Source organism: Chaetura pelagica, unplaced genomic scaffold, assembly GCF_000747805.2.
Source record: "Chaetura pelagica isolate M959 unplaced genomic scaffold, ChaPel_1.0 scaffold1312, whole genome shotgun sequence".
Lineage (NCBI taxonomy): Eukaryota > Metazoa > Chordata > Aves > Apodiformes > Apodidae > Chaetura > Chaetura pelagica.
The window spans coordinates 33,773-46,526 of record NW_009952400.1 but is presented as its reverse complement, the minus strand read 5'-3'; the positions used below and the strand labels follow the sequence as shown (position 1 = coordinate 46,526).

The 12,754-nt window shown below is 42.4% G+C and overlaps 1 protein-coding gene across 1 annotated transcript in view; it reads left to right on the top strand.

The window, feature by feature from the left end:
• The first annotated feature begins 3,791 nt into the window (after positions 1–3,791).
• THRAP3 (thyroid hormone receptor associated protein 3) overlaps positions 3,792–12,754 on the top strand; it is a 14,151-nt gene continuing 5,188 nt past the window's right edge. The window contains 7 exon segments of the mRNA XM_010008195.1: positions 3,792–3,869; positions 3,871–3,947; positions 7,472–8,377; positions 9,685–10,425; positions 11,341–11,513; positions 11,629–11,740; positions 11,982–12,066. Of these exon segments, the coding sequence (XP_010006497.1) occupies positions 3,792–3,869; positions 3,871–3,947; positions 7,472–8,377; positions 9,685–10,425; positions 11,341–11,513; positions 11,629–11,740; positions 11,982–12,066 (2,172 nt within the window).

Genomic DNA, 12,754 nt, shown 5'->3' with positions numbered 1-12,754 from the left:
TAGTTAGAAGAGACAGAGAGGAGCTGTGGTGAAATCTGTATAATTACATTAGTCTATTAAAATATTTCAATCCATACAGTTTTCAGTGTGAATAAGGGTATCTTCCAGGTGACAGTATGTTGAAGTGGTTGTTCTTGAACTACAAGGTTGTCATTTAGTAGAGAGTTATCCTGAAATTATACAGTTTATAGGGTATATTTGTGGTCTCCTTTAAGAGTGTAGCTTTTTTTTTTCTGGTTTTATGATTTCAAAGCCCCTCAGAATTTGGTTGGGAGCAGCTCTGATTCTGAGAGGTAATTCAGATAATCTTCCCATTCATCTAGTAGTTATTACTACCATTTGTTTCTTCTGCTTCTTTTCCACGTTTTGATTTACTTCCCTAAACTTTTGATTGTTTTGTCCAGCAGCTGTATTTAGTAAATTAAAAGGAAATATTTATAAGTGGTATTTGCACACATTCTTTATCTGAAAAATGACAAAATGACATTTGCTGCTTCAGTGGTAGTGCTTGTTGATTTTTAATCCGTGCTGAGATTGATTTTTCTCCCAATAGAACAGGAAATAAGAACAACTTTTTTTTTTTTCCCCTACATACTTTCTAGTGTGGAATATACTAAAATACTTTAGTTGAATTGATACAGTGTCTTTAGTGTAGTGAAAGGGAAGAATGGGAACATATAACATGATTTTAAAAATAAAAGCGAACTTCCCATTTCTGGAAAGTACAAGCTATCCTGATAAAGAGTGACCCACTTTCTCAGCAGTTGTCCTGTGACAGGGTTGGGCTGTTCCTGAAAGTGCCCTGGCAGTAACTGGAGTATTTGGTAACCATATATGTAATTTGGCTTTGGAGAGCAACTGAAAGTGAAGACGTTGCAATTCAGCCCACTGGAATTTGCTTAAAATGGATGCAGCAGCAGCTCTCAGTTGGCTGTGTTTGTACACTGGAAATGTCTCTATTTTTAATCAGTAGGTGAAAAAAGGATAAGCTTCTACTAATATAGCTCCTTTTTTTCTTTCTGGCTTATTCATTAGTCACTTTTGCTGAAAGGTTTGTTGATAACTTTTATGCAACAGTCAGTTAATGTACATTTTGTCTTTACAATATTTTTCCTAATTCCCAGAGCAGTTTTAGTTCTTTTCCCCTCTCCTGGAGTGTGGGTGATGACCATGGCAGAGCCTTTGCTCCACACTGCTCAGGTTTTGGCAGTTTGTTGTCAGAATGCAGCTTAGTTCATGCCATGTTTTGAGGAGCTTTATAGCCACTTAAATACATAATTAAAATAGCTTAGAGTATGTAATCTCTGGACAATCACAACAATTACTGAAGCTCACTTTTCTTAGGGACTCTATAATCTCATGTACTTGCACAGTGTTTATTTTTTTTCCCTCCTAAGACACCAGAGACCAAGAACTTGGCTTTCCTAAACAGGGCAGATTCTTGTGGGGCCTCAAAGCCACAGGCAGTTGTAGGCTGCTATACATATTAAAAACATTAATTAGGTTTTTACTGTATGATCCTTTGTGGCTCTTATGCATTTTTAGCTTAAGTAACATGAGAGGGGATATCTGATGATTTAAAGCTGAAGTGCTGATTGCAAATTAGAAATACACTAGTAAAAAAACCAGCTCTGAAGATCCATGTGTTGTGCTTATCCAGAAGTAGGTTTTTATTAACACCATGGCTGTTGAAGTGTCTCCTTGGTGAGGGGGGGACACCTGAAATTCTACTTCTGGATTCATTACGCTGGATTCATGACACTGCACAGCCCTTAGATGTGTCCTGGAAATACAAAGACAAATTTTAAGTATTTCTAGTTGTGTCACCTTTACCTGGAGCTAGGATAATGTAGTGGTGGATGATTCTGGGACACCTTTTGGAAAATAAAAGTGGAGGCAAAAAGATGAATTCTGCGTGTTCCAGGGAGTCTTAGTGACCTGCCAGGGATGTGCTTGAAAGGGTGAGGTGAGGTCACAAATCCTAAATAAGAGGATAGGGCAGTAAAATGGCAAGCTGCCTTTTCAATGCCCTGGTTGAAGCTCAGGTCAGGTGCATTTTGCTCCTGTGGGTGTTGCAGTCTGAAGCTTCGAACCAGGGTTAGTTCTGCTTTCCTGGCACAGTGCACATGGGCAGATCTGCACAGAAACCCATCAGACAGGATCCAGGCTGCCCCAAAATCTGTCCAGCTCTGAAACGGGCTCTGCAGAGTGAGCACTGTCACTTCAGTACTTGTTTGCTACTGCTGGGGCTGTTCCTGACAGATATAAAATACGTTCAGCTGTAATCTGGAAGCTGTGTCCAGCCTTTTCTCTGCTTATAGTATCATTTTCATGCATTCTGTGTAAAAATCCCAAACATCCCTAGCACTGTGTACAGATCCACACTGAGGGGCAGGTCAGTAAGGCAAGAGACTTCCAGTAAGGACAGTTTTGCTGTTGACTGTTCACTGATACAGGCAGAGCTGTGCATCTACCAGTTCACTGATTTTTATTTTTTTTTCTCTGCTCAAATTCCTTATAGCTCTGCAATATTTTACTAACTTTGGGGAGGAAAAAAACAGTAATTTCTTGTAGAAATTTCTAGGGAATTCTGTGTAAATGCTAAATAGGCTGCTTCTGATGTTGTGAGTGAGACTTCTGTATTGTTTAAAGAGAGCAGATTTTTCTTCTCAGTTTTGTCAGCTGCCTCAGGAATTGCACAGTTCAAACCTTGGTACCAACTAGTGCTGTGGAATACTCAGCAATGCAGACGCTTAAACTAACATTTACTCCCTTTTCCTGCCCACTGCTGAAACCTCCAGTTTCTAGAAACAGGAATGGAAAGGAGACTGGGAACCACCACTTCAAATATAACAATGTGACACTCTCTCTCTTAAGTTAATATTCCTGAATATTTTTCTTTCCCTGGAGGTAAGAGATGATGAAAAGCCTTTAGAAAAATCTTACTTCTTGACACAAAGTTGATACTTGCAAGAGACCCTTAAGGTGATGTAACTGAAACCATGATGTGGTCAGAATGTATTTCCTGAGGGACCCTCTACCTGGGTCATTCCTGAAATAGCCCAGGGAGTCATTGAATGCTACAGTGTAATCTCTTCTGTTTGTACTGTTTGAGTGACTGTTTGGAAGGCTGTCGGAATGATGTGGCTGCAGCAGCCCTGCTCACTGGGTGCCCCACACTGGTGACTGAGCACAGCAACTGCATCAACTGCTCAGGATCTGACCTGAGTCCTCATAGCAAGGCAGAGCTGTGCAAACAGGGTGATGTTTGTGTAGCTTGGATTATGGTTTTGATCAAGTTTCCTTCTGAAAATGTAGAGAAGGCTTTAGAGGGTGGTGGGTTTGATTTTTCTGTCCACAAGTTTTTATTAATTAGACTGTTGGCAGCTGGCTTTGCTAGTGGTGTGGCTGAGCTGAAATGCACGTCTCTTTAAAGGGACACTTGCCTGAGCTGGCAGCACAGCCTCTGGTCTTGGGTTTTGCATTAACTTGCTCCTTTCAGCTGTAACACTCAAATTTGGAATTGTTCTGGGTTGAAAGCCTTTTATTCATTTTGCAGATTTCCTCCCTAGACTGAAATAAACCTTCTACCCCAAGCCCAACACTGTGCATCTCCTGTGTGGCAGCCCCTTCCAACATCCACACTTCCAGCCTCATCAGGCTCTGCGTCACTGGGTCACTTGGCAGGCTGCCAGCCCTGGCCTGCTTCTCAGATCTGCCACCCGACTTCATTTTTCAAATATTTCTGTTTCCCTGTTCCCTGCAGGTACCACCAGCAGGTTCTTGCAAAGATGTCCAAAACCAACAAGTCAAAGTCTGGATCCTGCTCTTCCCGCTCGCGGTCCGGGTCGCGCTCGCGCTCCCGCTCCGCGCTCGCGCTCCCTCTCCTTCTCCAAATCTCGCTCCCGGTCCCGGTCAGTCTCACGGTCCAGAAAACGCAGGCTTAGGTAAGTGCAAGTGACTCTGAAGCCAAAGGGTGTAACTGTGTTTTTCCTCTCTGGCCTGTTCAGATGGCTTGTCATTTAGTTCTGTTCTAGGGAAATTTTTTACAGATTCCAGGACAGATAGTGGCCTGTGTCTTGGGCTGCTTCCTGTCAACTGGAGCTGATTGGAAGTGTTTTCAATGAGCTAGGAGAGTAAATTGTAACTGTTTCTCAGCATTGTCAAGATACTTCTTTCCAGCCTTTAATGTGGTCTTTGTAGCATGTGTTTTGGTGAACAGTAACTTTACTTTTCCAGGGCTTTTTCCCCTCATCTGAATGCCAGCAGATACTCTCATGTACAGTTCAATCAGAAGGTGTTTTTGTTGATATAGCTCATTTTGTTGGGGACACATTCCACAGGGAAGGTGTTACAGCCTTTTTAGACTCGGCCTTTAGAGAAGACCTCTGTACTGTTTTTTTCCTAGAATTGTTAATATAAGCCTGTGTCAAAATGCCAGTGGTTTTTTCCCCCCCGTGTTCTTCTGCAGTTCTTAATTGCTGCTGGATGTAACAGGGCAGCCTGGTGTGCTTCCCAGTGCTAACTGCACAGCCTCTGGGATCCCATGTCCTATATTAAAGGTACTTATGGTTAATGATGGTGTTTAAAATTGCCAAGGCAGGACAAAGTGCAAAAAAACCCCCAAAGCTGTAGCTTTTTATTCTGACCTGAGATGATTTATAAGATCAGACATTTGCTTTATGGCTGTGAGAGAGGTGAAGTGCCTGCCCTGTAGTCAGAGCAGGGGAGAAGAGCTGGGAGGGTCTGTAGCAAAACGTGCTTCTGTGGTTTGTTGAACATCTTTGGCTTTTTTAAAGCTTTTAATTTAATTGATCCCAGACTTGAGCAGCCTTTGCACGACGTGCATGCTTTTCCTCACTTTCTGAAAATGAACTAAAAAAAGCTTTATTGTCAGTTTTTAGATACTGCTGTGAAAGGCAGGGGCAGTTTTTGTGGTTGTTTCCCTGCCCGCCCCTCACCATAAAGGAGTCAGTTAACAGAAGAGAGAGTTCTGGATGGATAAAGTAGATAAGGTTAATTTCACTGCAGTTAATTTTGGGGAATCATTAGATGTTGCTCTTACCTCCCTGAATTGCTTCTGATCAGGCCAGTTAAGAGCTCCTCTCTTCTCTAGATACGTTTTTTTTTTTTCTTTTGGCTGAGCATTTTGTATCTGGCAAAGATATTCCAGTTGGACTGTGTAAAATGTTGTTCAGCTGCTTTTTTGCTAATCTTAAATTAATAACACATATTCTGAAAATCATTAGGCTGTAAACACATACAACTGGTAACAATTAAAGAGATTTTTAAAATGCAGAGGCTCTAATAAATATACAGTTGGAGAGAGAACGACATGACAAAGCTGAACTAAAGGCGGAGACTTGAGACGAAGAGAGTTCTTTGCAGAGGGAAGCTGGAATGCTGGAAGAGATGGGGTCATTTGGGAATTTCTGCCTAGCTGTGAAGGAACTTTGACAGCTGAAAATAAAGGCACCCTCTGCAAACATGGTCATTTCTTCTGTGCTGCTGCTGAAACTACTTGTGCTTTGTAAATAACTAATTTTAAAAAAAAAAGAATGAAAATGGAGGAGGTTAGTACAGATAAGCCATCTTGTCTGGCAGTTGGATACTCTCTGAGGTAGGTCTCATGGTATCTTCACATGAAAATCCAGCTTTGTGTACTTCAGCACATTCCACAGGGTGGTTCTGTTGCCACCGTGGGGTCTGCCTGGTATTTCTTGCTTTCCTTATGACTTTATTTTTCATTTTTACCTATTGTAAAAAGGTAGTGCTTTAGAATGGAGCAGTTTGTATTAGCTGGCTAGTACAGGGGAGGGTAGTGCTAGAAGGTTTATTACTCCTGATGGTGCTTTTGCATAACATTTACTGTGTTTTTCTAAAAACAAATGGTAATTGATGACAAATGCAGCAGTGGTCTGAGAATAGGAGCGTGCATGTATCTGGTGCTTTTGGTGGGGGCTCCTTACAGCTGCTGGCTCTTGCCATCTGCTTCTGCTTTTCCTTGTCATTGTTTGAATGAGGAAAGGTCTCCACTGAGTTGTGTAGGCTTTTTGGGTGTTTGAAGTAAAGGATGAAGTGTGTATTGGAGTTCTCATGAAACTGTTTGCTAGCAGTGACTGTGCTATGGACAGTTTCCTCCTCAGGTGCCACACGTTTGACAGCCAGAAAAAAACAAAACCAAAACTGAAGTTTTAGTCTGCATGAGTGTCTTCTAATCTCGGAGGAATTGTAAGGGCAGTGTTGTATTCCCTGACCTTAGGGGGCTGGAGGTGTGAGTAGAGAGGGCAGCAGTGAGCTGTGGGTGGCTGGGCTGCAACAGGAGAACGTGTCTGATGGGGTATGAGCTGGGAGTGCTATGGAGCTCCCTGGCTCTGTGTCCGAAGGGACTGTTGAATGGTTTCAGTGAATATTATTAAAATTTCACTTGGAAAAATCTTTCCTATATAAACTTACTAGTTTGGGCACTTTCTTTTACTAATGCAAAGTTGTTAAAATCTCAGACTTCTATTGGAAGTTTATTTTTCCAACATCTGTGAAATACTCGCTGTAAAGCTGGTGATGAACTCTGCCCTGCAGTGGGGCTTTCACAGCCACACAACTGCAGCTCCAAAGCTGACATGGGAGGGGCTGTTGGAACAATTACACCTTAATGTTTTGCCACTGAAGTCAGTATTCTTACAGGCTCTGTGCTTGGATTTGGTTCTGTTCTCTCTCAATGTCCTTGCACAGCGTGGGGCAAGCAGGGGGGCCCACAGAGCAGAGGGGACACTGAGCAGTGCCATCTGGTGGTGTCAGGCTGGGAAGCCAGTGCTCCCCTGCTCCCTCCTGCCTGGCTGGAGGAGCTCCAGCTTCTGAGCTGTGGCTGGGGGGCACCTGCTGACTCTGGGCTGCAGAGCAGTGTGCTGCTCTCCCCAGTGCTGCTGTTCTCCTGTTGAGGTGTAGCCATTTATTACCTCACCTGGCAAAGATGCAGAGTTTTATCTTATCAGAATTTCAAAAGCATGTGAGATAACTGAGGGACATTAGGGGAAGATTTTTTTTCATCTGCTCCAATAATGGGAGCATGACCTGCGTAAAGAAATACTTGTTTGTTAAGGAGATCTAAGAGGAGGTATAACCTTCACCTTGAGCTGCAAAGGGCTGGAAGTTTGAGATAAGTCACTTTCCTGAAGCTGGGTAGCAGCCATGTCTATCCTAGAAAAATGAAGAGCAACGTGCACTCATCATGGCCTCTGCATTGATCTTGAAGTCAAATATTTGTCTGGCAGGATCACAGGCACAAGTTATTTCCACTGCAGCATATTGAGGACAAAGTGTAACGTCTCAGTTGGATGAGGGTAAACCAGAGAAATTACTTTTACAAGCTTAGGAATCAATTTTTCCAATTCTTTTTTACAAGGCCTCAATTAAAGTTGTCAAAGAAGAGTAAATTTCAAAATACTTATGTAATTTTTTTTTCCTTTCTCAGTTCTAGGTCCCGTTCAAGATCCTATTCTCCATCTCATAACAGAGAAAGGAACCATCCAAGGGTCTATCAGAACCGGGATTTCAGAGGCCATAACAGAGGATACAGGAGACCCTATTATTTCCGGGGCCGGAATCGAGGGTTTTATCCGTGGGGCCAGTACAACCGAGGCGGGTATGGGAATTACAGGTCAAACTGGCAGAATTATCGCCAAGCCTACAGCCCTCGCAGGGGGAGGTCACGCTCTCGATCGCCCAAGAGAAGGTCTCCTTCACCAAGGTCTAGAAGTCATTCTAGGAATTCTGATAAGTCATCTTCTGATCGGTCAAGGAGGTCTTCCTCTTCCCGATCATCCTCAAATCACAGCCGGGTTGAGTCTTCCAAGCGTAAATCTGGAAAGGAGAAGAAGTCATCTTCCAAGGATAACCGGCCATCTCAGGCTGCAGGAGATAATCAAGGTGATGAGTCTAAGGAGCAGCCATTTTCAGGAGCAGCAGCACAAGATGTCAAGGCATCTGAGGGATCAAAACCATGGCAAGATGTGTCCACCTATGGTACAGGTTCAGCCTCAAGAGCTTCTGTGTCTGAACTGAGCCCCAGGGAGCGCAGTCCAGCCTTGAAGAGCCCTCTCCAGTCTGTTGTGGTGAGGCGTCGTTCTCCTCGGCCAAGTCCACTGCAGAAGTCCAGCCCTCCCCTGTCCAGCCCCTCACCCATGAGCTCTGCTTTGCAGGGCAGCAGCACCTCCTTCCAGGCAGGCTCTCACCAGAGTCCCTTTGACCATGGCTCGGCAGGGATGAGCCCAACAAGGAAGAGCCCAGTGTGCAAAAGTCCAACACCAGTCAGTTCTATGTACGGTACATCTCAGAAGGAGGAAACCCCAACTCCTGGAGGAGGAGCCTTCTCAAAAAGGCAAGTGAGGGGTTCCCTTGTGCTGCAGGGGCTCTGGGTGGTACTGGATGCCAGTGTTCTGGGGCTGGTCCTGGCTCCATTACAGACCAGGCACACCTGGTCCTGTGCTGCACGAGGTAGTTTCTGACTTGGATAGTTTGTATAGTCCCCTGCAAAAATGTGCATGGCTCAGGAGCCTTTGGAGTGAAGGTGTGCCCGGAGAGATTCCTGGCAACCCGACCACGCACGTGAGAAGATTGCATTGCCAAGTTAGTTACTTTGAAGTTAAAGACATTTTTTTACTATTGCATTCCTTAATTGCATTAGATACTATAAATCAGCACATTTTAATTAAATCTTACTGCATGTCTTGCTGCAAGCAGCCTCAGGCAGGTGCAGCTGCAGTGCCTGTGTGTGGGTACTATGAGGAACTAAAGCAGCAGGGTCATCACTGAGATATAGACACCCCTCGTGCAGAAGGCATCAGCTGCCTGTGTTTGCTTGGGTAATCCAAGCAGATCTGTCCCTGAAGGGAGCACTTTGTTTTAAAAGATAAGGTAGCATTCACAAGCTTAAATATCTTCTTTATTACTTTTATTTTGAACTGTTTCTATATCAAGGATGCCTGAAATTTAAAAAGCAAAGAAAAAAACCAAAACTTTAACTCTCATTTGGGCTTTTCAAAGCACTGAACTGATGTCCCTGGGCTTTGCTGCTCCTCAGAGCTAGAGTTTTGCTTAATGAATGCTTTTAATGTAGTTCTGATGCTTTAAACTAGGTTCTCTGAAGTTGTTATTCTTACTGGAAGTGTTTTGTCTTCTCCTGGCAAAATATTCTCCTCTGTTAACCTTTTTGCTTTTATTTGTATTTACAGTCGGTCATGAGATATTTAGCTTACCTATGAAACTTGCATCCAAAATTTGAAGTAGCTTTTGAGGCTTTTATTTCCAGTGTGTTGTTTAAAGCAGAACAGCCCAGTTTGAAAGTATTGATGTGTTGTTCTCCTGAACCAGGTTTGTAAGTAAATAAACCAGCTGGGTAAGATGTTACTATTTTCCTTAAAATGAATCCATGGGTAAGTTTTTATTTAATTTGTTTTTAAACCTCATTTCATCAGTTCTGCATATCCATTTTATTCTACATATGCTGAATCTATTGAGAACTAAAAGTCTAAATCCAGGCTTTATATTTTAACTATTTTAGGGCCTAGAGACAGCTTTCTGTACATGCATAGCTTAGTGAGCTCTGAAATAAGACTGCTTTAAGTGAATTATTAACAGCTTTGATTCTTAGTAAGAGAACCACTGTGATGTCTGTTTTATGAATAGATACCTGGAAGAGCAGAAGTCTGAGAATGGGAAAGACAAAGAACAGAAAGTAACAAATGTTGAAAAAGAAAAATCTAAAGAAAAAGGGAATTTCTCTGAGCTGGGATCAGCAGATGGAAAGGCAAAATCTGACTCCTATACCCCCAAAGGCGACGCCGAGAAGGGATATCGCAGCAGCCAGTCCCCCAAGCGCTACAAGTTCCGGGATGACTTTGACAAGCTAAAGGTCCCAGAGTTCCACAAGGAAAGTCATTATGGCAAAGAGGAAACAGATGAGCAGGAGAAGAAAGACAAGGCAAAGGCCCGAAAAGATTCCGAGTTTGATGATGAGCCCAAATTTATGTCTAAAGTTGTGGCAACCTCAAGTAAAAGTCAAGAGGAGGATAGGCCAGGAAAGTGGGAAGGTGTGGTGTTCTTGCCACCTGGGAAAGAGAAACAAAGGAAATCTGATGAAATGGAGGAGGAAAGCTACTCAGAAAGATCAAAAAAAGAAGAGAGGCCAGCATCCAAGAGAGCTGAACCAGGTCACAGGGGGTTTGTTCCTGAAAAGAATTTCAGAGTGACCACTTACAAATCAAGCCAGGAAAAAAGTGCTTCCCCCCCTCCAAGGAAGACCTCTGAGGTAAAGGAGAAGCCAGGCTCCAAAGGAGAGGGGATAGCCCCTGGCAAATCCTCCTTTTCCATTACTCGTGAGGCCCAGGTCAATATTCGAATGGATTCCTTTGATGAAGATCTTGCACGGTAAGTATTTGCTGTTTTTTGACAATCTAAGTAGGGATTTTTGCCTTTTTCTCTTGAGGTTCTCATGTGCTTGCCAAGGGTGAAGGAGGCTAAATAATATTGCCTCAAAATTTACATTTTTTTTGGAGATGGGGATTAACTTTTTCTGGCATTGTAATACTTGTGTGACTATTCTTCTTGTGGTGGGAGGCTAGAGGAGTTTCCAGTTTGCAGATGGTGAAAGTATAGCACAAAGGTTCTATAACTTTTCCTAGTATTTTCTATGACTAGAGATGTAAGATTAGTTCAGAGTGTAAATGCTATTCTGCCTCAGGTTCCACGCTGCCCTGGGCTCTGGGAAGAGTCAGATGCTAGATGGCTTCTTGCTGCTCAGTCTTGGGTGCAGTAAAGTTACGATGTTGTTTAAATGACGTTTGATTCTCTGGAGTGTGTTTGACTGCTCTTATTCTCAACATAGCATTACTGAACCTCTAGGAAGCTCTGAGAGTCACTTCAGCATTGCTCCAAGAAATCTTAAGACGGTAAAAAGTTACTCCAGAAAATGCACTGTACAGCAGTAGCCTGTAAGTGTCCACACACTCTGTGGGACTTTAAAGGTTGATCCAGAATTGAGGAGCACAGATCACAACCAGTGAGTGGCGTAAGAACTGGCTTGTGTTTCACAGGGTGTCAGGGTTTAATACCTGCACAGCCCTCCAAATACAGAACAAGTGACCTGAGTTGTTACAGTAACCTAGACCAGTGTATTTCAGAGATACTTACATAAGCCCCTGCTCGTCTTATTGGATGTGCTTACGTGCCTTCATATTGCTACATAAAAAATGCAGTCAGCTTCCAACTTCTGAAATATTAATCATCTTTAACTGCTTCCCTTTACCCTGCTCCTCTGCCTCACGAGCTCTGTTCTTTTTCCAGCCCCAGTGGCATACTGGCTCAGGAACGCAAGCTGTGTCGTGACCTTGTGCACAGCAACAAGAAGGAGCAAGAATTCCGGTCCATTTTCCACCACATTCAGTCTGCTCAGTCTCAGCGAAGTCCCTCTGAACTGTTTGCTCAACACATAGTGACTATAGTCCATCATGTAAGAGGTGGGTCCGACCTGTCCTGCAGCTGAGTGTGACCAAGCTGTAGGACTCATGTGCTGTGTCTTTTTTACAAAAATGGTGTTAATATTTTGGCCTTGTTTTCTCAAACCTCCACCAGAGCATCACTTTGGGTCTTCAGGAATGACACTGAATGAACGCTTTACCAAATATCTAAAGAAAGGAATGGAACAAGATGCAGCTAAAAACAAAAAGAGCCCTGAAATCCACAGGTTGGTGGCACTAGACTCGGTCTGATGTTTCAGGGGTGTTTCAGTTTTCCTTCTGTTAAGCTCTGAAATAATTCCAGAATAATTCAAGTATATAACCAGCTTCAGCAAAACAAATGGACATATATGGAGAGTTTTAGGTACCTTAGGAAATAACGGTCTGTTTTCAATGACATTTGCTCTGTAACCTTCACAGTCATCTTATATGAGCAGGATTATATCTGTGTACTTTCTTTACTTGTAGGAGGATTGATATATCTCCCAGTACTTTTAGAAAACATGGATTCTCTCAAGAGGAAACGAAAAGTTCCAGAGATCCTGGCTTCAAGGTGAACTGTTACTCTGACTAGTTTAATTCTACAAAATGAGTGTATTGGGCATGAACTTAACAGTGATGTTTTTGTTTAAATTACTCTCTACTTAAGTTTGTGTTTTTCTTTTAAGGATGGGCATAATTCTAAAAATGAACTACAAAGGGTTAATTTTTATTAAAAAAATGTATCAACAACCTTTGTGAAGTGGTTAGACTATGGTAAATGACCCCAAAGTCAATTGAGGTGAGCTTGAGAAAAAAGAGAGGATTTTTGGAACAAGTGCCCATGATGAGAGAAGAAACTTTTTGTGATATTTTTCTGCTTGTAAGTATGATTAAATCAATTGTATACATGCAATATTTCCAACCATGTTTTCAAAAAGACATGCATGTCAAAAAGAGGAAAGTAAAACTAAGTGCTTATCTAAACCAAATACACTATTAAGCAGATTATAAATTTTGTTCTAACAACTTATGTACTGTTTCTGTTGATTGATGTTACTTTAACATTCAGCACTTGTGTTAGTAGATCCAGACCATTGGGAATTTAGTGCTTTAGCTATTCTGAGTGGATGAGTGTTAAGCCATTGCACTCGCTGTAAACAATCATAAAAATGGCTTAGCATAAAATGTTTTGGATTTTAACCTTTGTTTATTCACCTTCATACATATTTACGTTGAAGAAGTTTTAAACAGTCCTGCTG